Source organism: Parus major, chromosome 2 (genome assembly GCF_001522545.3).
Source record: "Parus major isolate Abel chromosome 2, Parus_major1.1, whole genome shotgun sequence".
Lineage (NCBI taxonomy): Eukaryota > Metazoa > Chordata > Aves > Passeriformes > Paridae > Parus > Parus major.
This window is the reverse complement of record NC_031769.1, coordinates 32125347-32151517: the sequence shown is the minus strand read 5'-3', so window position 1 is coordinate 32151517 and position 26171 is coordinate 32125347. Positions and strand designations below refer to the sequence as shown.

The 26171-nt window shown below is 38.2% G+C and overlaps 1 protein-coding gene across 5 annotated transcripts in view; it reads left to right on the top strand.

Annotated features, from left to right (window-relative positions):
* Positions 1 to 26171, top strand: part of OSBPL3 (oxysterol binding protein like 3) — an 85093-nt gene that overhangs the window by 24040 nt on the left and 34882 nt on the right. For 3 of the 5 annotated variants that reach the window (XM_015619043.2, XM_015619045.2, XM_015619042.2), the window contains 5 exons: positions 15562 to 15804; positions 22180 to 22299; positions 22496 to 22549; positions 22765 to 22878; positions 23618 to 23788. In XM_015619043.2, the coding sequence (XP_015474529.1) occupies positions 15712 to 15804; positions 22180 to 22299; positions 22496 to 22549; positions 22765 to 22878; positions 23618 to 23788 (552 nt within the window). In that variant the 5' untranslated portion in view covers positions 15562 to 15711. The remainder of the gene's footprint in view (positions 1 to 15561; positions 15805 to 22179; positions 22300 to 22495; positions 22550 to 22764; positions 22879 to 23617; positions 23789 to 26171) is intronic. The other 2 variants (XM_015619046.2, XM_015619044.2) reach the window with 1 other exon arrangement.

Genomic DNA, 26171 nt, shown 5'->3' with positions numbered 1-26171 from the left:
CAGTGCTTAAATATCTCAAAAATTTGATGACTGTCCACAGGTGTGTTTGAATGTACTTCAAGCTGTAGTTTATTTTAAACAGCAGGAATTATTCTTTCAGAAAAATCAAAGAAACTCAAGTTATTATTCTACTTTAGAAGTCTAATAATAAAGACTGGATCAAAATATTGACACTAGTCTTTCTGTAGCACAGGATTTGTTTGGAACTTCTAACAAGCTGTCAAATGCCACAAAAAGAAATAATTCCTGGGGGCTCTTACATGAGCTAAAATGTAGAAATTCTCAGCTGTGTTAATGGTCCAGAGGCAGCAGAACTCACTGTGGTGACCCTGAAAAAGCTCTGTGTTTCTGGTTGAGGGACACCAATAGAATTTGGTATTGGTGATAAGGAGGACTGGAGAATGGCCCTGTCCCTTTGTGTGGGATTTTTTTAATGCCAGCTTTTATTGGGCAACATCTCTTTGCTTCTAAAGATTTAAACTGTTATAGTTGTTTTTAACACATTGTGATGAGTCATGTGCCACTCCCAGCCTGCTTTTATTTTTGCCATCACTGGGCAAAATCATAGTAATAGGTGGTTAGCAAAGTAAAATGTACCTTAGGAAAAGCTAGTTTATAATTTTTTTTCCTTAATACCATTCAGCATCTGGCCAGCAGCTTTTGGGGGAAAACCTTTGTTTCAGGAGAAATAGAAAAAGCATTCACTGTTTAGTTCAAGCTTTGGAACTCCAAAGGAAATTGGATTTTCCACTGTATGGAATGAGACAGGCTGCAAAATCTAGAACTTAAAAGTTCAATGGATTTTGATTTGTCATGAGGGTAGTATAAAATAAACATTTTCTATGCCAGCAGTTGTCTGTTTGTTCTATCTTGCCAAATTATAGTTTGTACTTCACCTTTAACATTTTTCCATATGGTTTATGTTTCGAGCTTGAATTTTCTGGGTTTTTTGTTTGTTGGCTTGTCTTTTTTTTCCTCTTTTTGTTATTTTGTGATTTTTTTCAGTGCCATATAACTATTGAGGAAATCTAAAAGAAACCACTAATTAAGAGGTGGTGATAGCTAAGTAACAGCTGCTAAGGGCATGATTCAGCATCTCCTGCTGCAACTAGCTTCCCCTGCGGGTTGTGAAATCTCAATGTCTCCTGTGTTTGCAAAGTCCTTGGTAAAGAAGTGCAGGTAACCAGGGTGCAGGGTCTGCCACAATGGGTGTGTTGACACCAGGTGCCCACCTAAGCCACTCTCTCACTCCTCTCAGCTGGATGGGGCTGAGAAAATATAATGAAAGGCTCATGGCTCAAGATAAGTACACAGAGAGATCTCTCAGCAATTGCTGTCATGGGCAAAACAGTCTTGACCGAGGGAAATTAATGTAACTTAGTGCCTGTCAAATATAGGATAATGAGAAATAAATCTTAAAGCACCTTCCCTTCATGTCTCCTTTCTGGGCTCAGTCTCCAAATCTACTTCCTTCCTCCCTCCCAGTGAACAGGGAGTGAGGAATGAGGGCTGTAGTCACATCATCACAGGTTGTCTCTGCTGCTCTCTTCTCCTCAGGGGAAGGACTCCTTCCTCTCTTGCCCTGCTCCAGTGTGGAGTCCCTCTCATGGGAGACAATCCTCCAAGAGTTCCTCCTTTCCATGGGCTGTAGTTAATCACCAACCAAACCACCCCCTGTGGGGTCACAGAATTTGTGGATTACTTATGAGATGGGATTTTGGTTTTAAGTTGGAGGCCCTTTTCATAGTACCTTGTAAGAAATTAAAGCACCACTAATACCATCTTTTGCCTGGATGTCTGGCTCTGTGTGGGATGTTCCAGCTGTGCTGTACAGGCTGAACACTGAAGAGTTGGACTCAATGATCCTTGTGGGTCCCTTCCAACTCAGAATACTCTGTGATTCAGTTGTCACCTGTGGGAAGATAAATTCATGGTTTTTTCAGTTACATAACTATGCATCACATTTAATTTAACTTATAGCCCAGAAATCTGACTGTAATGCACTCAATATGATGTGTGCATTTAAAACACAAAGGCATTGTCATAGAAAAATATCAATGTGTGTATTATGACTTGATTAAAAGGGGATCATTAACACTTGAACAAGGTGCTAGTATCACTTCAGATGCATATATAGGGAACATGAATATCAGTATGCCTTTACTTTGCATAGGTATTGGAAGTGAAACAGTTCTATGATCAGCAAGAATTACGGGGTTTGCCATGGAAAGTGCAGCAGAAGTTCTCAGCCTGATGAATGTAACAGAGCTGCTGAAGGTGTATTTGGGAGAGAGGAAGGCTGCAGTCTCCCCAGATGCCCACCTGAGGCAGGAGGCAGGCTGATTGACCTGAGAAGGCTCAGAAGCTCAGAAGGCCCAGCCATGCAGATGCTGAGTGAAATGTCCAGATCTGAGTCTCTGCAGTGAGTCAGAGCTCAGGGGCTTCTGCCTTGGCTTCCAAATGTGCTGCCATCAGTCTGGTGTAATCTAATAGGCAGTGACCTTTAATTGCCTTTTGGCCTTATGGCATCAAGCTGCTACTGCCACAAATGACAATTAGTAAAATTCTTCTCATTAGCCTGGAGTGAACAAGGGGTAACATGATAAAAAGTGCAGGGTAAGGAAGGTGTATTTTCCCTTATAAAGAATATTTTATTGCCATTGCAAAAACATATGTCTGCATGTGTTTGAATTTCAGAGTATTCTGAAATGTTTGTGAAAACTAGCATTGTTGCTACTTATTTATTTAACAGTAGCAAAGAAGTTCTGGTTCAGTAGGTTAAAAGAAAGATCAAAGAGAAGACTGTTTAGTAGTTTTGTATAAGTTGTGGCAACTCTGTTTGGACTGTTAGCTTTCACCTGATTTACTTAATTTGCTACCTGTGAAATACCCTGTCCATGGGCACATGAAGGCTCATTAATGTTGTTGAAATAATGTCTCTCTGCTTGCTCAGCTGAAGAAAAGTCAGGTCTGCAGCATCCCTGGAAGTGGGTCTGAATCTGAAAAACGGTGGTTGTTTATGTACAAAATGTTAATTGTCACGCTGCTTTCCTCAGACATAACTAATGTGGGACTTAATTTGGATACATTAGCTGAGAATCGTTATGTTCACAGGGAAAGTAATGCATTTGTCACATGTATTTGCTTTCTCATGCTTAATGCATAACATCCAACTTGACAATTCATGCACTTGTTGGTGAGTTTAAGCTTCTTAGATTTACTGTGTAAGGTGGTTAAGCTGCTGGTTTTAACTTCCAAGTGCCTAATGCTTTTTCCATGTCCTCACCTAGCTCCAGAAAAGTATCCCAGGCATGGAGAATGGGGCAAAGAAGACAGAGAGAAACTGAGCTGTTCAGCCTGGTAAAAGATGTGAACTCTGAGCAATTAGCCAAGTCCCCGGGCAAAATGAGTATAAAGTCAGATTCCTCTGCGGAAGGCAGCAGCATTAATTGGAAGCTTTAATTATTTTAAAGCACTGTATGCTGGATTTGTATGGACAATCTGTAAGAACAAATGACAGTCTTTTCAAAATTAGTTGCTGAATGCCATGGGGAGTAGAAGCAAATTTATATTCCAGTTTTGGGAATAATACTGAAATTTTCAATAGATTGGTAATAGATCAGAATTTATTTCTGGGGATTTCTTTCATTTATATGAAAGAAAAATGTGAGGTGCGAAAGCTTTTACTGCAGAAATGAACTTCAGCTTAGGGTGGCTGTTTTAGGAGGCACCAGGATGCAATCAGCTTTCACTGCATGCTGTTCACAGCCTGGCATGTGACTACCATTTGTCCCATTTTCAAAATCCTTTTCCAAAAACCTAATGTGCTGAAAGGAGAAAAACATAAGGAGAGGGATCAGAGTCTTTTTCTCCAAGTAATTCAATAACTTTTTCTACTTGACACAAATATAAATTATTTGCATCTTTATGTATGCACTTCAAAAAGGATCTGTCATTTGGCTGTAGCAGTATTTTAATCCAATTGGCTGAAATGACCAGTTAGAATACAGCACCACGTCCCCATGAAATGTTTTCTGCTGTACTGTATTTTCTTCCACCTTTAAAAAGTGTGATACCCATTCAGCATGATTAACAGTCTGTTCCCAAAATCATCTCTTGTGATGCAAGTGATGGTGGAGTGTGGCAGGAGATCCTGATTGTTTTGTCACTGTGTTTTATCATTTAGTACTGACTTGAAGCAGTGATCATCCTCACTGTGATCATCCTCACTGTGATCTGCCTAACTGATACTGTAAAATCAGTCTAGAGAAGAAATTTTCTCTCACCCTGAGAACCACATGGGAAGAGTTTCAACAACACCTCTTTTATTATTCTCACAGTTAGTGTGAGTATCCTACTCTGGAAAATCATTATAATGAGGGGTTTGGTGGGGCTGGCAAGAAGTCAGGTGAGTCAACAGGTTTGAGGAGAGTCTGGATATAAGCTGGGGCACTGCCAGCTCCCACAGCCACGTTATTTGTTTGCAGCTAGAACAGACAGTGGACTGATTTTCTTCTTTTTTGAGTACAGAAGAGAAGACTGTCAAATTCAAACACTGATAATGTAACTTCTCCAAATGTTATCCTTCCAACTGCCATTGGTCATTTCTAGATTTATTTTTAAATGTGATGTTCCACGTAAATCCTTGTTATTTTGATGCAACAACACTAAAGATTTTTGGATTTTTTGACGTATTTTATGATTTGATCTCAAAAACATGGCATACAAAACATGGCATATATTGGAAAAACAGTATAACATATTAGGAGAAATAATTTGGTACATCTTTATATGGAAATCTTATGGGTTTTTTACTTAAATTTACTTAAATTCACTGTAATTTTTTTCACATTTTTTCCTCCATCTCCTCATTTTCTACATACATTTAATTTTTCTACCTTTTCCCAATTAAATGCATGGAACAAAATAATGAAAATCCGTTCAATGGTTCTGTTTTAACTGCCTGTATTGCACAGGTGTATTTTTTTCTACAAGACAGTGTGAATTGTGACAATGCTTTAAAGTCTGCAAATGTCATATTTTCTGGTCAAGGCTGGGTGAAAACTTTGTGCATAGAGTTTCAATGTTGAACAGCCTTTGAGAAGACAATTTTATGTCACAAGTGTAATTTTATATCCTGAACTTTGTAAAAGTGGTTTCCTCTTTTTTGCATTCTGTATTTTATAATGTTAGAAATATGCTCTTGAATAAGTTTCTCAAACCTTTTATGCTGTAAGTGTCACTTGGTGACAAAACTGTAAAAAAACCACATTCAATGAAAGATTAATATTAGTAAAAGTTAAGAAAAACAAATGTAGGTCAGCATGGGTGAAGTAGGTGTGAGTGCCATCTGCTAAGAAAATAGCTTTCAGTATTATTCCTTCAACTTCATATGTTGTTGTTTTAGTCATTTTAGACATTTAATTTAAAAAAACCAAACTTTTTAGTGTCGTCTTCTAAGACATTGCTGTGTTCTGCTTTCCTTTTCAGAATTCATCAAGAGAGTTACATGAAATAAGGCTTGTTAAGTATTGTCAGAATTCACTGTATGCACTAACCATAATTAACCACAGGTTTGATTTATTTCTGTGTCAAAATTCCTGATGGTCTAGCAAAGCCAATGCCATATGCCAGCAGTTTAAAAACTAACACAAAACTGATGAAGGATTGGAAGGAGAGGAGAGAGAGAGAGAGAGAGAGAATGCAAAGACTGGTGGAACTCTTTTAATATTAAGATGTTTAAGGGGAATCTACATCACTTGTGAAAGCTTCTGTTTATTGCTGTTTTATAGCCTGTAATTAAAACCCAGCTTGTTAGTTGCTGTTCAAATAAGTATAACCAACCTCAAGAATGCTATGAAGCAACCAAAATGTTGGTTTGTACACATTATAAAACTCTTCATGTTGTTGCCTGCCATCTCTATGGCCTGCTTGCAGTGACTGGAGCTGAACTAAAAAATGCATACTACTTAGAAATCAAAAATATGGATTCTTTAGTTGTACCACCCTTTCACCAAGCTCAAATCAAGTTCTGTGTAAATTATTCATTCTCTCATATTGCTGAGGCATCCTAATTAAAACCTTCCATCTTCTAAACTCTAAAAATACTTGCGAATGAGAGCATAGCTAAAGCTTTTTTTAATCATGGGCCATTTCATTTGTTTTTAATTAAATTCAAATAGATAGCTGCTAGCTTGTGCCAACCTGAATCTAAATGTAAAATTAGGGACAGAGTATCTTGTTCAGAACTGTCTGGATCAATTGAAAATAACACTGCTTCCACTTTCTTGGCCACCAGCTGGTGATGACCATCCCTAAGCAGTGTGTGAACTACTTGCTGTGACAAAAATCATGCTCTACTGAAGTGGATCAGAGAGGGCTCCTGTGATTTATTATTATTTTAAGTTTATTTATTTATTGGCAGGGAAAACTACTGATCTTCAGGAAAGGACAGTAACAAATTGCTTAGGAGCAAGAATTTCTTTAATTACTTTGGCAGATTTGAAAATTAATATGGATTTGAGCTCTGACCCATCAATGGAGGCATTGAACTGCTATTGAGACCCATAAAAGTTTTCAGCAGCTTTGTATTAACTCTGAGCTCTATTGCTGGAGGCAGGCCAGATTTTTACCTTGGGATGTCATATTGTACTAGACTTGTATAAAACTTACTGCATTAAAACTCTTTGGGTCTTCCTTGTTCTGGCTATATGTAATAGTTACATTTTTCACAGTTTTCCTTTTTTGGCTAATCTCTGAACTGGCTTTTAGATTTTGTGTGTTTGTAGCTAGGCAGAGGCAGGGCAAGATCTGACATGAAGTCACTCACTCTGAGATGGACCTTCTGATCTTCCCAAATAGAGGTTTGCAACTTCTGCAGCTTCGTGCTTACCAGCGCTGTGTCCAAGTTGTAACCCTAGTTGGATTTGTCTTCCTCTCCAGAATTTCAGAACTTGAGGACATGGTGGTGGAATTGTATCATTTGAGGTGGGAAGAGGATCCCCTTTACAGTTCTTTCCTGTTCAAGAGCTGCCCTGTTAACCAGAGACCCTTACTTTTTTGTGGCCTGTCTTTTTGTCTGACCCAGCTGTTGTGATTGATAATTTCCTGTTTCTTATTAATTAGGTAAACCATTGCATGTTGTCATTCAGATTTATAATCTGGATTCACACATCTCACATCTCTCTGCTTCTAGGCCTCTTTTAGTTCATCTTTTCCCTATGCCATGAAGATAATGTTGCAGAAAACTTGATCCATGGAACCGCTTTCCTGGTTCCCATTGTCAAGGTGTTCATTACAAACATAAATATGAATGGATTTAAGACCAGATGTGGTGCAGAATCTTCCAAGAGTGTGGTTCATGGCATCTGTGACTCATGGTTCCTGTCACCTGCCTACATGTACGTGGGTGATGTGTGTTTCCAGGCAAAAGGACAGCTGCAGGCATCCTCCTGGCTGTCCTGGAGGAGCTCCTGCTAAAGCTTTAATAGTTTTAATTTGTATTTAAAATGAACACATTGCTGTGAGAGATTTAGATTAGATATTAAGAAGAAATTCTTTACTTTGAGGGTGGTGAGGCACTGACTCAGGTTGCCCTGAGAAACTGTGTATGTTCCAACCCCAGCAGTGTTCAGTGCCAGGTTGGATGGGGCTCTGAGCAACCTGGTCTAGTGGAAGATGTCCCTGCCCATGGCAGGGGGGTTGGAACTGGGTGATCTTTAAGGTCCTTCAAGCCCAAGCAGCTAAGCCATTTGATAATTCTTTGGTTCTCTCTATACTTTTTTTTCTTCTTGCTGGCTTTTTGTTTGATGTTTTGGTTTTTTTTTATTGAAAACTTGGAATTGGCTAACTCCTACCTTTTGTCAATAATAATAAAATTAATTAGCACTTGTAGTACAATTGTCCTCAGGATGCTTTATATGTTATTTCCTACAATGCATTTCTAAATTGCTGATTTTTGTTTGCACATTGTGTGTTTAGAAACAGGGTGTTAAGAAATTTGTGGCCTTGAACCTAAGGTGGTGTTAGAAAGAGTTAACACTGATCTGCTAACAACTCCCTGCCCTTGTTCAGAACACCACACACCTCTTTTGTGGTTTCAAGCTCTCTTAATATGAAAAACCTTCTGAAAAAAAAAGATCTACAGAATATTTAAAAGAAAGCTGTAGTGCTACATATGTAAGTACTAGTATTGTAAAGTATTCTGAAAAAAGATGTCCTGGAGTGGAATTAGAGACAGAAGCCTCTAAAGATACATTAAGTTGATCAAGAAATGCTACATTTTTATAGCTCATCATCATTGCACTTTATAAAAATGTGTAAATGAATTTCTATGCATCCTAAGAAGAATTGAATCATGTTACCACAATTATTGAAGTTAGTAAGATTTAAATTTTGAGCTAATAGGCCTACTTACAAAGGAAAAATACTGAACATTCTCAAAGGGAAGTGCTGTTACCTTTGTACCTTTTTTCTTTTAGGAATTAGTGATACACAGGACAAACAACAATTCCAATGTATCATGCTAAAACAGATTTCTGAGAGGGGGATCAAAATTTTTGTTTGGCTTGTTTGGTGGTTTTTTGTTTGTTGTTTTTCATGTTTGGTTTTTTTTAAAGAAAGTAGATGATGCCAAAGTGTGAAAGGTAAAATAGCACATTAAAGAGGACAAAGCAGGTTTCTTGAATCCTGCCTCTCTTTAATGAACATGTCTACCTTTCCTGCATGAGATAAAGAATATGTGCTGTGTTTGCTGGTCACAGCATTCTCATATTTTCCTTCAGCTATGGTGAGCATCATTCCTGGGCCACTAAAATTCTTCCAGTATTTCTGTTTGCTGTTCTACTTGAAACCAGAGGTGGCTGGGTTTGAGTTTCTTTCTCCATAGTTAAACCAATTATGTCAGCTGGTTTAATAAAATATTTTGTTTGCCTTCATAGGTTTGTGCATCTCACAGCATCATTATGTGACTGGTCACAAAGAGCCAGTCTAATTCCAAGTTATACTGATACCTTCAGTGATTTGACAGAAAAGTGATGTCTTTCTTGATATGCAGGCAGTTCTGTCTTAAGATCTTGAATTTTACTACACGCTGGCAGACTGACAGATATTTCCAGAGCTAACATTGTGCTTATCAAAACTGAATCCGGGACAAAAAACTGTATATTTCAGTAACACTTTAGCAATAGTGACTGCAGTTTTGAAAAGGAATAAGCCTCAGGGCTTATGTGAAATATCTTTGTTTTAATGAACAAAGCAAAGCTTTAAGAGTAGAAAAATGAAAGACAACCAAGCTCCTGCCAAATGTTTCCCACTTAGGGATGTTATCACTAAGAGCTGGGCCTTTCCAAGGTTTTTAGTGCAGACAGTAAAGTGATACCGTGTGCCTGTTATTTTCCTTGCTGAAAATTATAATAAGCTTGTCTCTCTCTTCTGTTGCCTGATCATCTTTTGTAAGGTTTTCTCTAGCTGAGCAGCAGTTCAGTGCAAACAGACCTGCTCCTGGTTTGTTATTTGAGCAGTCTTTGACTGTCTACCTCATTAGCACTGCTGTGTGCAGTGTGCCTGCTCCCTGCCCAAGGTTTGGTTACAGCTCAAGGGCTGTTGTTTTCTGCTCCACCCTCTTGCTAGGGAGACTGTGGACCCCTCTTTCACTGGGTCACAAATTGTTTCTTGTGTTCCCTCAGCTTTTGGCTTACTGGTCAAGTGTTCAGCCGTGCCCAGAGCTGGAAGGGTCGTGTGCAGCCCCATCAGTCGTGCTAGTGAGCCTTGAGCTGCCAGACAAGCCCCTTTCTGAAGGGGGCAGGGAGAGAAGAATATTAATCATTTAGGACCTGACTGTGAGCTAGGTTAGACCTGTTAGTTATGATTCTCCACTCTGATTGAAAGCTGGGTGGAGAAGGTAGTATGACAGCTGACTAATTGCTGTAGAAATACTGTCATTACGGTGTGTATTTTCTGTATCACTCGTCACCAAGACTTTTAACATGTCTTTTAACATGCTATCTAGTTTATATACCTAGTAAGCTTGGGTTTTTGCTACAAGTAAGTGCAATCTATCAGAGAACTCCTGGGGGGATGGAAATAGTGTCAAGAATATGCATTTAAAATGAATCATGTCATGTGCAGTATAATAGTCAGTTGCTGTGGCAGATGTGAGGAAAAGGTGGTATTTTTATATGTACTCATATTTCAGGAAGCTGAATGACCTATTTCTAAATTTATATAGTATTTTTATAATGTAAGGATTGAATTATCTGCCCCAAGGTTTAGTGAAGCAGCAAAATATTTGCTTTGCTTCAGGAAAGTCTAACTAGACTTGACATCGAAGCATGTTGTTTGGTGTCTTTCTTGGGATGTATTCTACCGGATTGTTTCTGGAGTTTTGTTTTGTGGCTTGTTTTCATGGTTTTGGAGTTTCATTGCTTTCTGTGCACTAGAACACAGAGGATTTCCTTTCATCAGATGTTGAACATTATACATGATAAGCAATCTCTAGTTAAATGCACTACGATTGTTTGTCTGGCTTTTCCCCTTTCCCTCTCTGTCTGTCTCTCTTGATTAGACAGTTAGGAGAGTTTTCTTTGAACTAAATTTTCCTCATTTGGGTCACTGACATAGCAATTAAATTACTACAAAAGCCTCCTTAAGGAGACAAGCTAGATGGAACTGTTCCTTTACATCACAGACTACTTCAGAGTAGTATTTTTTCATGTCTGATGAAAACATCTGCTCGAGAGAAGTTGTGATTCGGGTGAGCACCTATCTGACAGCAGGCAGATCTGAAATGCTTCCTGTTATTGTTGGTCTCCCTAAGCTGTTTGAACTTTTGCTTTCAAAGGTAGGTTTAATAACCTATCAGTAAGAGTTGTTTTAAGCTGCTTTATATTTGTTTCTGAAAATTTTCTTTAGTAAAGAGAATAGCTAGTAACAGAACAGGATTTATGGGCTTTGACCTTCAGTAGTGTGCATTTTAGAGTAATTGAGGAGCAGCAAATACCTGCCTTGAAAAGGCTTCTCCAATAGTTATACATGGTGTATCTGTAGCCTATAAATAATTCTTCCCTATTTTGAGCCAGATGAGACACTGGGATAGATTAAAGTGGCAAATTGAACTATAACAGAGAGAGACATGAAAGCAATACTAGGAAAAGACTATTGCTTTGTTTATCCAGGCAGACAGGAGTGAATGTAATTTAATAATAGGTGCAGAGCAAAGGTTTCAGCACAAAGTCTGTTTTAATTCTGTGAAAGTCACTCAGTGTTGCTTGCATCTCTGCTTTGGATTGCTCAGTTCCATGTTTGCTGTGTCCACCTGACTCTCATCAGGCTTTATGTTGTTTCTATTCTTCTATCCAAAAAACCTTAATTGACTACAGAATGAGATGTACACTTCCAGTTTTGCTTCTCAAAGTCTCTAGTGTTCCTTCAATGCTGAATCAGCTTTGAAGCAGCTGTTAAGGCTTTATTTTTCCTCCAGAACCATGGCAAAAATAATTGCATAATGTTGATTTTTTTTTTTTATTGCAGTTATACATAATTTTTTCCTGAAGTTCACTTCAAAATCTATGATTTTGCTGTAAGCTTATTGTTTTCAGAGTTGTGAGTGGTACTGCAAGGCTGCTTTGAACCTGTGTGATTTTAAAGGTTTGAGGACAACCTGGGATGGTACTTTTTTTTAAAAAAGAATTGTATTCCTGTTTTACATATTATCATATGTTTACATTAGCTGTAATTGATGTAGAATGATAAGGCTCTTAGTAGCAGGTGATAAGTAGAGATAAGTGCTGTTTATCATCTTATGGTGTAGCAGCTCTAACTAATATTTGATGCTCATGTATTCTTAATTCTTCAAAATGCACCTGGTGAGGTCATTTGCAGAGGTACTCTTGGCCTACTTTTGCAGCTGTTGACTTTATAGAAAAGAATTAGGCCAATACTTAGCACTCATGAAAATTACTGTCCTAAATTTATTTGGATTTGCCTCAGCCTCACACCTTTAAGATGTCTTTTTGGAGTAGACCAAAGTAAGTGGCCCTGTGTGCTCCAGAGAAATGTGGGAACAAATACAATTCTGGGGCCATCCTGTGGTGTGGAAAAGAGCAAATTTTAATGAATCTGAAGCAATTGGATTATGATGACCTAAAAAATCAATTTTTGTTGCAATCTTCACTTCATTAGCATAACACTGCTTTTTATGCTTGCTTTAAAGTTGTAATTGCTCTTACACCTGGTGGCCTTAATTTCCACAGGTAATGCAAAATATTATTTCCCCTAGAGAACCTAGGCACTACTGCTGAAAGCGAGTCAAGCTAGGATGAAGGATCAGTGTTTTCTCACCTTCCTGGAAGAATAAGTGAGTTACTGTTGAAGGGCAGCCACAGTTTTCTTTTTTCTCTTCTAAACTTGAAGAGAATTTTAAAAAAGAGGCACAAAATTGTTGCTAGAATATGTAACTGTTTTTATGGAGGAGCTGGGGCCATTATTTTTATTCCAATACACTTTTTCATGCTCAAATCTGGAAGTCTTAAGGTAATAAGTTAAATTACTAGGAAACACTAATAGAATAAAGCACTTTGGAGAGAGGACACAATTTTCACTCCTGAATTCTTCAGGGCTGGTAAGAAAAGTCCAGCCCATGCAGTAATTCATTTGAAGGAATAAAGGAAAATTCACAAGCCCAACTTTAGAAGTAGACTGACAAAATACTTCAGGTGTGCTCTGCTGGATTTACCTCACCTGTCTCCTGCTCCTTGTTCAAGCACCTCTTGTTAGGTAGTGACTCATCTTCAGCTCATTTGAGTTCTGGAAACGTGCCCATCTCACTCTTTTTGATTCCAGAAGGACAAATGACATTGCCCTAGGAGATCTTAAGTGCTTTCTTAGGTGGCATAAGTCTGTCTGTCTGACGTCAATGGTAGCAAGTGGAGCAGTGCAGTAAAACTGGATCCTTGTAGTCAGTCACTTAGAAGACCTAACATCAGCCCCTGCCCAAGACTCATCAGGACTAGCTCTAACCTGGTGTTGTGGACTCAATGCTTTGAGCTCTGGATGCAGTCCTGGAGCATATTTAATCCAAAAGGGATTCGGTGTCCATGCTCCAAGACTGCCCTGCAGTGCAAACCTTGTTTTAAAGGAGATTTGCAGAGGGAGGATGTTTCAGGACACTGCTCTGTCCTAAAACATTAGTGTAGCCAAACCTTAAGTTCATTTAGACTCCACACCAGAAACATGATAGAAATATTCCTACAATTATATGCCTTCTCTCTGTGTTGAAGTCCAAGAGACCTCTAGGGTTTCTTGAATTTCTTGACACTTCTATGACATCAGAACTATTATGCTGTGTGTTCAAACAGGCAAAGGACATTGTATATCATAAATTTAGTGTTTCCTGGAGATATACACTGTGCTTTTTGCTGCAAATTAGAGCCTGTTTCATGCCATAAACTCAGCCAAGATGCCAGATAGTCGCCAGAGAAAGCTGAAGGTGCCCATTCTGAACAAGAGCAGTGAAGGGAACAGGGATTTATCTGGGCAAAGCGTGTTCCAGAAGCAAAGCGCTTGCTGCGTGGTTTCAAGGGGGTGTTTGAACAATGAGTTGGCAGGAAAAGTGTTTCTGTTCCTGTTGAGAGCGTTTGACCCCTGCTTGTTGATACAGATGTTACCATGTTGTTAATACCATGTTACCAACTTAATACCATTCAGTTACCATTAAACTCTTTTTGCTAAATGGAGCTTGAAAGTAAGGAAGAAAGTTATCCTTAATATTTATTCCATAGTTTAAAACCTGAGCTACTTCTAAGTTTTAAAGAAATAAATAAAAAAAAAAATCAAATCTAAACCTGTTAAGTGTTATTTCTTAATGACATGCCACACAAATTTGTCTTCCAGATAAAAAGTGACCATACCTGCCCCAAAATGCACTACACCTAATCTCAGTCATAACTTCAGTCTCAAATCCATTTGTTGGGCCCAAATCACATAGACCTTGCTGTCACATTGCTGTCCTGGGGGGTTTTTTTTGCCTTCATTGTGCTCACTGCCTTGGTAGCTCTCTGATGCTTCCTGGAATATTATTTACCAAGCTGACTCACCTTCACTCCTGGAAGAACCCCAGGAGAGTTCATTTCTCACCTCACTTGTGGAGGTTGGAGCTGTATCACAGATTTGTTCTGGAGGTAACAGAGTATTTCTAACTAGGTAAAGTAAATGCCACGAAGAGAGATTGTGTTTCAGGTGAAAAGAGGGCATGTTGATTGAAATGTTACAGCAAGTTGTATTTCCAGAAAGCACTGCAGATTGGGAAAGGTTTCTGTTCAGAAGCTGGATGCTTTGGACCACAGCTGCAGGGAGAGAGGTTTAAATATAGCACCTGGTTTTAATTTTGTGTTATGATTGGCTTTTCTTATTTGTGGTTTTTGATGTTTTGTTTTTTTAAGGAAAATGAATTCTTAAAATGCACAAAATGTTTTACTAGGGATCTGAAATTACTGCTTCTCTCAGAATAAAATTTAAACCTCTTCAAGAAAAAAATGAATGGCAAACTTCAATAATCAGTGATCCCAGCTCAGGACTGTGTTGTGACAGTGCAAGCAAGGCAATTGTGAAGTAGTGCCTCCCTGTTTTGGCAATGAAATCTCTCTTTTCTCTGTGGAAACTTCCTTACCTTTCTCAGTGGTTGTTCTTGGACTCTGCCTAACTGTGAATTCTTTGCCCGAGGCAATAAAATTCAAAGTGATACACAATTTTTTACAGCCACCTCAAGTTTTGGGAAGCATCACCTTTTTGTAATGTCCTCTATTTGTTGTTTTGTTTTGTTTTTAAAAAAGTATGCAGTTACCATGACAACTTTTACCCATGCTGGAACTCCGTTACTGGGAGTTCCTGGCGTGGCTTTTATTTGCATGTGCTGCAAGGAGCACTGTTATTAAACAGACTGTTAATTATTCTTCCAGTCATTCACTGAGACAACTGATGTGACAGCAGACAGAGCTTTCTGACACCACGTAAAAGTGGTTGTGCACAGCTCTATGCAGCTAAGTTTTCATGCTCACTACTTTTAGATATTACTCTTTTATGCAGAGGTTGGGTTTTTTCTCTTATAGCATGAAGCTGTGCTTAGTTGTTTAAATTATCAAGGAACAGAGAAAAAGAGGCATTTATTTGATTGCATCATGATTTTTGGTGACATTTTATTGGATATTTGCTTCTCACTTTGGATCTATTTTTGGCCATTTCGTGTACATACTTATTACTTACTTTGTGTGTTTTTATTATTTTTTTACATTAATATAAATCTGTAAAAATCTGCTTGATGCTGTACTTTGTCCTCTGAATAAACAGCAACAATTAAAATGTTTTTTAGTATTCAAAATTCATGTCATTCCTTTTTGAGACTTCCAAATATATCTTAAAATGATTGTTCAATTTATTTCTTATGAAATATAGTAATGTGCTCAGCTTGTGTTACTAAAGGGTTTATTATGATTAATGCTAGAATATGACAGCAAGAGACAGTGTCTGATAACTTGGGTTTGTTGTTTTTTTTCTTTTCCCTTTTAGGAGTTTCCATGGAATACAGATCATGCCACTGGACTGCATTTGGATAAAGGATGAGCTCAGGGTTTCTCTGAGGAGTCTTCCAACACATTTTCCTAATTACCTTTTAATGGTGTTCTAAGTGAACTTATGTGAAACAAATAGCATTGGATCATGAGTGAAGAAAAAAACTTTGGTGCATCCCAGAAAATGTTGTCTCCTTCAAGAAGTACTAGCAGCTGCTCCTCCAAGCAGGGAAGTCGACAGGTACTTTTTTCACCAAGATGAAAGCATTGCTAAGATTGGCTGCTACTTTTTTCCTTGGATATATGCAAATCTCTTAAACCTTGTTTTCTTGTTGCTTGCTTGTTTTATTTCATCACTTCTTTGCTCTTCTCTTGTTTGTTTGTTTGTTTGTTGGGTTTTTTGTTTTGTTGGTAGCAGCATCCTGTGCAAAATGCAGTGAACGCATATTACTGAATAGCAGGCATGTGTAAAGCTGAAATGCTTACAGTGAATTTTGATTTCTATCTTATTGTATGTATGGTGTCTTTATGGTGAAATGGAGCTGCTGCAGCAACTTGGTCTTGGTGGTTTGATCCTGAGATACCAAATCTTTTCTGTTAGGCAGAATATTCTTTTCTTTTGCGGCAGAATATTGTGTAACTGCTCTGTTTATTTCAAGTTTCCAAGGAAAGGTGTGCATGAATGTGTGAAAGATAATTCATTTTTTATGAACCTGACACAGGGCTTCTTTGAATGCCCATGTGTGCTGGTTGTTGCTGTAGAACTGTAGATAGCAAAATGAGTATTCATTTAACACGATGCATCTGTGGGCCAAATGTAAATGCTGCTTTGTTTTCTGCGGAGATGATGCTAATCTTTAAACCTCTCAGTTTCAAAAGATGTGTCTACAAGTGTTTGCACCTGACAGGTGAGGCTGCTGAAGACAGCTTTGTTTGTGGGCAAGAAATGCTGACCTGCAGCTGCACTGAGAATTAAACTTTAATGTGCTCAATCCATGTTTGCAAAGTCATGAGCAAAGTGCTCAAGATAAACTTTTATCTGTACAAGTGCTGGCTTAGTGGAGCTCTTGAAGCTGCCTGAGGCAGAGATTTTAATTGGAATTGAGCATCCTGATCCCTCAAAACCTTTGGAGTCCTCATCTGTGTTTTGAAACAGCACCTGCTCTTCTAGGACTTCTGGCCCTGTTCATACAGTTGGCAAAGCAGACAAATGTTTGAACAATTTACCATTTTTTAAAGTGCTGTGCATTTCTAGTACACTGAACAATAAAATCCTTGCTCTTACGACTTCTTTTTTGTTTTCCTGCAATATTATCTTTTATATCCTCCATATGAGATTACCTTTGGAAAGCAGAATTTAAAATATTTGGTATTGTCTGTTCAACAGTTTGTGTCTGTCAGGTGTTATAATGTGTTATTTAAATAATAAGATTTACATGAGTATGACTAAATCCACTGGTTTTTAATACAGCCAGTATTAGGAACCATACTTATGCCATTTATTTGCCCTTTCCATCTGTATATTAGTTTAAATACTTTTGGTGTTCCATTAAGAAAACAGCAGCTATCTAAAGTTGTGTGAAACTGTTAAAAATCCCCTACTCAGAAAAGGACCACATGTAAAATAACCTTCAGGAGCTTTTGTTTATTTGTTTGGATTTGTTTTGGTGTTTGTTTCGAAATCTTGATAGGATAGTGGAATATAAGGGTTCTACTGATACTTTTTTATTGATAGTATCCTGAAAGTTTAAATGAAGTTGCCAGGCACTGTGCAAGTTAGGGAGTGACATGCTATGATTTTTGTGTTCTTTTCTTCATATTCCAGCTCCGTGAAGGCTTATTCCTCCTTCAAACACTTGCATCTCTCATGCTTGTGGGTTAGTGACAGATCTTCCCAACTGGTGCTTTTCTCTGTGCTGCTGCTGTGATCCAGTACTTCTTTGAATCTGATTAAGTAGAAAGAAGATCTGAAAATTGTAGAGGGAAGAAGAGTTTGAAGCAGGGTGAAGTTTGCCCTAAAAGTAGCAGGATCTAAATTCCAAGTCTCCTGATTTCCTAGACGCAGGCTTTATTGCTGGTGTATGCCAGCACCAAGTGAGTGACCTGAGGCTGGGATAGGGAAGCACAGTAGTGCCAGGCTGCTGTGCCTGCTGAAGTTCAGTTACATGTTGGAGGGCTGTTTATGTGGAGCATGACTCCTGTGATGCAGAAAACGAGCCACTGTGCTAGCAAGGAGTTGACTTAAGCAGGGCTGCAGGACTGTGAGGGATCCACTCCTTCCTTTGCTGCATGTGGTGCCTGTTTCCTGCCCCATGTAGTACATTTGCTCTGTGAGCTGAACAAGTTGACAATTAATCCTCTTTTGCTAAATTCACCTTCATTTTGAAGCCCCATGAGAAGTTGAAGGCTACTGCCACTTCCCAGCTCTTTTTTTTTTTCTCTTCCCCTCTCCTTCAGTTATGGAAAGGGATCTCTGCCACAGAGACGCAACTCAAATTGAGTTTTGTGAGGAAACAAAACCTGCATTGACTTTCCTTAAATTTAAATTGACCTGTGATCAAAAGAAGGTATGTTGTGCTAGTTATTTTTAAATCCAATATGTTAACTAACTTTTAAAATAGATCCACCAGGGAAAAGCTTTGTGACAGGAGAACCATTAAAAAAAAAAAAAAAACTCATGTTCCATAAAAGAAAATTAAATAATTTCTGCCAATTTTATGAACCATAACAAATGCCTTAGTTGCAGCTGATGCCAACCCTTATCCTCCACAAAGCAGGTTTCTATTTTTGGCAGTTTTAAATATTTGGTACAACTGACTGCATTTTGCACTGGAAGAAAATGTGGCACTGTCATCTGTTTTGTTCAGGGAGCTGCAATCGCAGGCGTCAGTCTGAGAGCCACTCAGAATCATTACTTCATAACTTCCCCTGAAATAATTTGCCTTAAAGAGCTGTATGGTGCAGAATATTGCAGAAAATGAGAAGGCTTTTATTATATCATACCAAGAAAATGAATACATTTACCTAATAATGGACTTATCCCTGAAGACCAAGCTCCATGGTTTTTTTCCTCAGCCATAGACCAAGTATGAGCCAAGGAGTGCTGATCTGAAATGAGCACCTCTGGACCTGAGAAAAGCAAAAATTTTTGTCCTCCCTTAGCCTCAAGTGAAATTTCTTCCCAGACAGCAAATGCAGTGTTGATCATTTTGTGTAGAGTTTGGCCCATAATGATGCAAAATATTTTGTAGTATCATAATCTTAAAACACAAACAATCTAGACATCAGACTTATGCTAGAATTGTTAATGCCATTCATCTGGGAATTTTTTAGAGTATTTTTTTGGGGGGGTGTCATTGTTTTTTTGCAAGTTAGTGCCATGTTTTGAGCCATCTCTCTCAGTTCCCTATTGCGGAGTAGGAATAAGCAAAAAGGAGTATAATCTGAATGCTTTCAGGAAATCCTTTGTCTCCAATTTGCTCCTCTGCTATTTCAGAGGGATGAGTAAAGATGATAATTGACCAGCCTGGTTCATTTGCCTTCATTTTAGAGAGTAAGCAGTTTTCTTTCAGTTCTGCAGCTGCTCCCAGGAATAGCCAGCTGACGCTTTTTCATCATTCAGTGAGGTGTCAAATCTTTCGCAAAACAAAAAACCTAGTAAAGATCTGTAGGGTCTGGGTGGAGCAAATGGATCCAAAACCAGTCACAGCAGCAGTGTTTTTGAAAAATGTGAAAGTTTGATCAGGTGGGAAAGGTTGGATTCTTCTGGAAAAATGCAGAGGACCAGATTGTGCTAATGCATCATGGCACCTTGCATGTATCTAGAGCATCCCCAAACTCTTAATTCTGTGAGCTTTTAAAAGGATCCATTTCTAATTCAACCAAGCTACCTTTATGTACAGCTGACAGTTGAAATGTGAGGTTCCCAGGGTAGAGAGATGAGTATAGCAGACTTGCCTTCTACCTGAGATTTGGCAGGCTGCCAAGCCCACTTGAGGGGAAGCTGTGCTTCCACTTCAGCTTTTCTTCCCATTTTCACACTTTTTATTTGAGAAGGCACATTCTAGGGCACCTTGCTGACCTGAAGAACTGTGATAAATATGAATTTCCTGCAGGAATGCGAGAGACAGCTCGGGTCTGTGCTGCAGGAGAGGTCCAGGCAAAACTGGATTTGTAATGGAACATTGTATTCTGTATTAAAAGTTTGATCAAAACTATTAACATTGTATATTCCAGATGGTGTCATTGGCTGAGCTATATCTCAGCTGATTCCTTTCTCTTCACCTCACACATCCAGTATCATGGGTCTGTCTCACTTGAGGAGTCCCTTTCCTTCTTAGCTTATCCGTATAGAAAGATGAGGCTCTGTGGTTACTCACTGCAGCCTTTTTGAGTACTTAACAGAGAGTATAAAAAAGACAGAGAATTATTTTTTATGTAGTGGTAGGACAGGGGAAATGGTCTTAAACTGAAAGAAGGCATATTTGGATCAGCTGTTAGGAGATTTTTTACTGTGAAAGTCATGAGACCACTGAAGCAGGTTGCTCAGAGAACTTGTGGATGCCCCAGCCCTGAAAGTGTTCAGTGCCAGGATGAATGGGGCTCTGAGCAATCTGGTCTAGTGGAAGTTGTCCCTGCTTATGGCAGAGGGGTTCAAACTAGATGATCCTGTAAGGTCCCTTCCAGCCCGAGATAATCTATGATACTGTAAATCTTTCTTGACTGAGATCAAATTTCTGCCTGTCTCCTGCAATCAGAACACTCTTTCAATGATACGCTGTGTTTATGCATGACCAAACTCTGTGAAAACTTGATCCCAAACCTGCAGAAAGTCTTTCATTAGGTCCAACATGAGAATATTGAAAAGGATCTACTGTTCACTACTACCAGGTTAATTCTCAGTGGAAAACTTGCGTGTTTGGGTACTGCAGTTTAATGTATTTTGTCAGGACAAGGGAAATAGCTTGCTTGGTATTTGGGCAAAGCAGCTTCTAAGTTCTTCTTGTCTACTTTCAAGAAGAAAGAAACAAAACCATAAGCACAGCATTTTTCTTAATCTTGCAGCTGTTCCTGTTAGTTCTGAATTAGAATTATATGACAAAATGTGTTCCCTCAATAAAAATTTGGGTTAGGACAACTGCACTTTTGACTTGTGGAAGTCCAGCCTCATTGGATGGTCTGTAGGGTGTTGGTTGACAGGAGCTGCTCAGCCACATTTCCACTGCTTGTGGCCTATTGCATGCTGAGTGTTGGGAGACCAAACTCAAAACAGGAAAGCAGAGCAGCTTACCCATTTGTTCTGTTAAATGAGGCACAAGGAAAGTAACAGAGAAATAATGGAGTACTACCAAGAGTGTGGAATTCATAGATGCCTTTTCAGATATGGTTTGCTTGTAGTGCCTTACTACACAAGTAATGAGCGTATTACCTGATGTAATTTTTTTCTGGGTTTATAGAGATGAATTTTAAGGATTCTGAAAATAGATGAATGAGGACAGCTAGCACACTTACTGATTTTTTGTTTAATTTTGTTTCATTTTTCTTTTTATGTTTTTTTTGGAGCCAGTCAAGCTCTTTTTGGGAATACTTCCCTACATATCTTGCAGGGAGCACCACGAGTACTTACCTACCTGGAATAGTTCTCTTTTCCCTAATGTGCTTCACACTAGTCCTTTTTTGTTATTATACTCTATGTATTAAAGTATGCCTTATCTTTTTCAAATGTAAGGGGATGGTACTAGCACATACCATTTCCTGACAGTTATTTATAATTCTACATCTGCCAAATCCTGGCAATAAATAATTCATGAGATCTCTGATCAGAAATCTTGAAACTCATGTTACATTGTTATTTGTAGTTGTTCCATAAATAAAAACTATAAAAAAACTATGAGATTTAGACTAGTCTCTGTTTTGTTGCTGCAAGGTCTCTCATTTAAGAGTTCCTGGTGGCAAAAAAAAAGAGATTTCACTTTTAATTAGTATTACCTGATAAAGGGTGAGCTCTGTTTTTCTTGTAGTTTCCATTTATGTCATATCCCTTATAGTACTTGAGTTACTTCCCTGGCTTTTTAATCTGTTTTTCATTTAGTTTGATTTAATTAATTTTATTATTTTTGCCTTAGGGAGGTTGCAATTTGCACCAACACAAAACCTTGTGTTACTGAGTATGGACAAAAGAGTTTTATAGAAAAAAGGACTTCATTTTCAGTGTCTTATTTTTTTGCTTCATAATCTGCAAAACCTATCCTTTTAACATTGGCTGTTTCTGTCTCTCACGACAGAGGTTTTTTGCTAAATTCTGATTATGCTATGGTTATGCACTGTGTGTGTGTATGTGCAGGAGAAGATAGATATAAAATTCTGGCAAGCACATATATTCAATAGAGGATGGTGTCGTAAAAATTATGTTTTATTTAGTGGTATTGTTTCTATCAAAATTAAAGAGACCCTTATCTCTCTGATGATACATAAAGTGTAAAGATGGATCCTTGGTTATATTTCAACATCAATTGGGTTTTGTCTTTTTTTCTTATAGCCTTCTTCTTCTTGAATCTCTCTTAACAATTCAGTTCTTTGGAAGAAATAAGATCTACATTTGGATTTTCTGTTTAAGCAGGACAGCTGGGAAATTGTAGAAGGACTCCGGGGAGCAATGAATTGTACCCAGGAGCCACAGAAGCAGGAGGGCTGCTTGCTGAAAAAGAGGAAATGGCCTCTGAAAGGCTGGCACAAGGTAGGAAAGGAATGTGTATCTGAAAGCTTGAGTGAGACTTACTTGGTGTGGCTTGGTGACAAAAAGGTTACATAAAAGCAGAGAAAGTGTTCTCCAAGGAAATTGAATGGGGGAAGATGTGTTTGTGCTATTTTTCTGTTTGTGGCTTTTCTAATGTACTTTGTTTGTTTTTAATTCTCTGCATTTCTGTTTACAGAGATACTTCTTTTTGGACAGAGGGATTTTGAAGTATTCTAAATGCCGAGCTGATGTAAGTGATCAGAAACCCTTTAAGGCCTTTATAAAGTAACACCACTCTTTTATCCAAAATAACAATAATTCCCTACTGTTGGCAACAAGAAATAGAGTTTTCAGCAGTTCTGAACAGTAGCTTGAGAGAGGAAGAAATGCTGATTTCAGAAGGTAGTTTTTATTCTCTTTCCTTCATCTGGAGTGATTGTGTTTTTACTTCTTACTTTTTTGCAGATAGAGAGAGGAAAACTTCATGGCTGTATTGATGTTGGACTTTCTGTCATGTCTGTAAAGAAATCAACAAAATGTATAGATTTGGATACAGAGGAGCAGATATACCACTTGAAGGTAGGTCTTCAAGATTGTTATAACCTTGCTCCCAAACTGCTGCCATTAGCAGGTTGGAGCACTTTATTTTTTAATAGTAAGAGGTTTGTCAGTTACACTAATGACTTCTTAGTCTCATCAGATTAGCTTGCACTTAATAACTGGAGAGGTCTTACTGTACTGTTTCAGGGCCCAGAATCACTAACCCTGTTCTGAACAGAAACCTTGAATATGCCTCATGTTTAGCAGTGCTTTTTTCATTTTGTGCACAAGTGCTTTTATTTTCAGTATTTTCATCCTTGTCTTATCTATAGGAAGTGTTTCCCATGGTCAGGTATGGGGATTTATACTTGCAGAATAAATTGTTTTAAGATACATCAACAAAATCAAATTTATATTTGTAATTAGTTAAACACTGACCTAGCTTTAACTATGTCAATTAAGAAATTACAAATTAAATGTGAGGGGGTTTATTCAAATTTTAAGGGTTTTTTCAATCTAAGTTGCCTCTAGTATTGTGTTCTGCATTGGAACGTATAATTACTAACTGCAGTTTCTTTTTTTCCTGACTTTATCTTGTGATAAATTTTCAGTCATGCCTAAGCAGTGTGCATTTTGGTAGGAATATCCTTAGAAAAGCTTCCCTGATCCTTTGCCAGTAGAGGTCAGCCAGGCTAGCTGTCTAATGAGCACAAAATACCATCATTTCTTTGTTAGTTGTTTTGAATGTGAATGTCATCAACCCTGAAATTTTTTGTAGGTGAAGTCTCAGGAGCTGTTTGATGAATGGGTAGCAAAACTTCGCCATCACAGAATGTACCGTCAGAACGAAATCTCCATGTTTCCTCATGACGCCAATAATATTTTCTTCCCTGTGTCTACTACTACAGACTCTGTCCCTGGTTTCTGTGATTCTTCTCCAGGTAGAAAGGTAATAGTTCTTATTTATAGATAATGAGCTTTCATAAGGAATTAAATTAGTCTAATTTGTGTTCATTAAATAAAGAGTATAATGGAAGTTTGTGGTGGAACTTCAGTTATGCTCTAAAATGTCAAGAGGAAAATTTATTATTTATCGATTTATACCCAAGCAGTTTCCTTTATGATGCTGTTAAATTTTGTAGTAGTTTTTCACTATTTTAATCCAGTAAATTGTATTTTCACAGTGCATTTCTGTATATTGAGTTAGAATCCTCATAATTTTTGGGACATATATCAGTATTTGTCTGATATGCGCTGGTGAATATTAGTCACAGAAGACTACTCAGCTAGGTATTGTTTTCCCTTTAGCATTTTACTGTATATCCTTTATCTTATAAACCCTCTCCCCTTTTACATGAATGAAGCTGACTACTTAACTAAGGAGTATATAGGAATTGTACAAGAAGCCATCAACTGGGACCACTATTTATATTTTTAACTGTGGGAGAATCATTACTCAGATCAATCTAAGGAATGTGCTGTGGGTGGATATGGGGTCTGGATGGGTCTAGTCATCAGAATATTTTTCTTTTAGTAAAGTCTGTGAATTAGTTTCACAAATGACATGACAGATACTCGGTCCAACCCCATAAATGGCCTCTCTGCAATTTCACGGAGGATGGTGTGTGTTCTGTGCCTGAACACAGCCTCTGTGTCTTCAGCTGTCTGTACATTGGCTGACCTTCACCCTAAGCAGCTCTTCTCCAATGTAGAATCACTGATTGCTTTTGAGAATCAAAACCACCTGTTCTGCATTACTACAATTAAAATGTAATAACTGTTTCTGTCAGCTTCAGAATGATTCCTGAGCAGCAATGCCCTCTTTGTTCTCCTTCTACCCAAGGCTTTCTTTTCCCTGGTGTAATTACTTCATGCTCTGAGTAGGCTTGTTCCCCAATACCCAGAGTTCATCACTTTATCCTGTAACTGAGGATGAGTTTTAGCAAACACAGACATGTGTCTGAGGAGCTTTTTGCTCGAGAGGGAGATCTGTGTGAGCGGGCAGCTGAAGGAACAATAACTCACCCTGCGGTAACAAGGCCGTTCTGCAGAGACGTGTCTGCACGCATTTCGTGTGCCAGCAGCTCCGTGGCCCTGACAGCCTGATCTCCCCAGGCAGTGTCTGCAAGGGAATGGCAAATCTCCTGTGGCCATCTAGTTGTTTTCTCCTGAAAGACAGCGGGGATAGAAGTGGGGGACAATATCAAGGGCAGAAGTGGAACATTGATAAGTCCATGGTATATTTATGCTGGTGCCTTCTTAAAAACCCCAAAAACCCCTGGTCACTGTGTGGCCCAGCATATCTAAAATCTCTGCTTACTGTCAGGAAACTAACCATTTCTTCTCTGGCATGAAAGACTTTAATTCAGACTATTAATCCAGATTTGCTCTGCAAAGAAGCCCTACTTATTTTCATGTGAAAAATAGAAGGGGATAGTTCTTAAGCTGCAGTTAATCACCTTAGATGTGCTCAAGCTAGATGGAAGTCTGCCAATTCACACCAGCCTTAGCTTGGCATTAGTTGATATCACTCCAGCACTTAGGTTATTTTAAGAAATATATATCAAGTGAACTTTGAGTTGCATTTTATTTGCTTTTAGCAACACCTGATTGGTTTTCACATTTATTTTTTTTTTATTGTTGTTGAGAGACAGGTGTAGGTATCTACACATGTTTATATGGAATTCTTGGATTCTGAAGCTTAACTGTGCTGATCCAAGGCAAAACCATGAAAACTGGAGCTACACAAGCTCTCTCTTGTCTGCTTCTTGGCAATCCCTACTTCCTTCTTTCCTCATGCTCATGTCACTTATGTGTATGACTTCTGGAAAAGGTGGTTAGGTGAGGCCAATTTCTGAAGAGATAAATGTGGAATTGGTTCACAAAATGCCAATATAATTGACCTTTATTAAATTCAGTTTACTTGTGCTTTTAAAGGTACTGAGATTATTATTTGGATATATATATGTGTGTGTATATGTTTGTCTAAATATATGACTAAAGCTTGTACAGCTTTATGTAGAAATAAGCCACTTAAGCTGTATTAATTTAAAAACAAGTGCTCACTGATGCTTACTGCTATTGCACACTGACACAATACCAAATGACATCACATGGATGTTGCACTTTATTTTATTCTGAAACTCAGGTTGGCGGTTATGTTGTAAGCTTTAAAAGGGCAATAAAGAAAGCGACGACTGAGATGTAGATGAATTTTCTTATTAATAGATTTAAAATTAGCACTTACTGGAGTTCTGATATAAGGTGAGAAGGGGGTAAAAAAGTTGGTAAATTGTATGCTTCAGAGAAGAGCCAAACAATTTAGTCAGCTT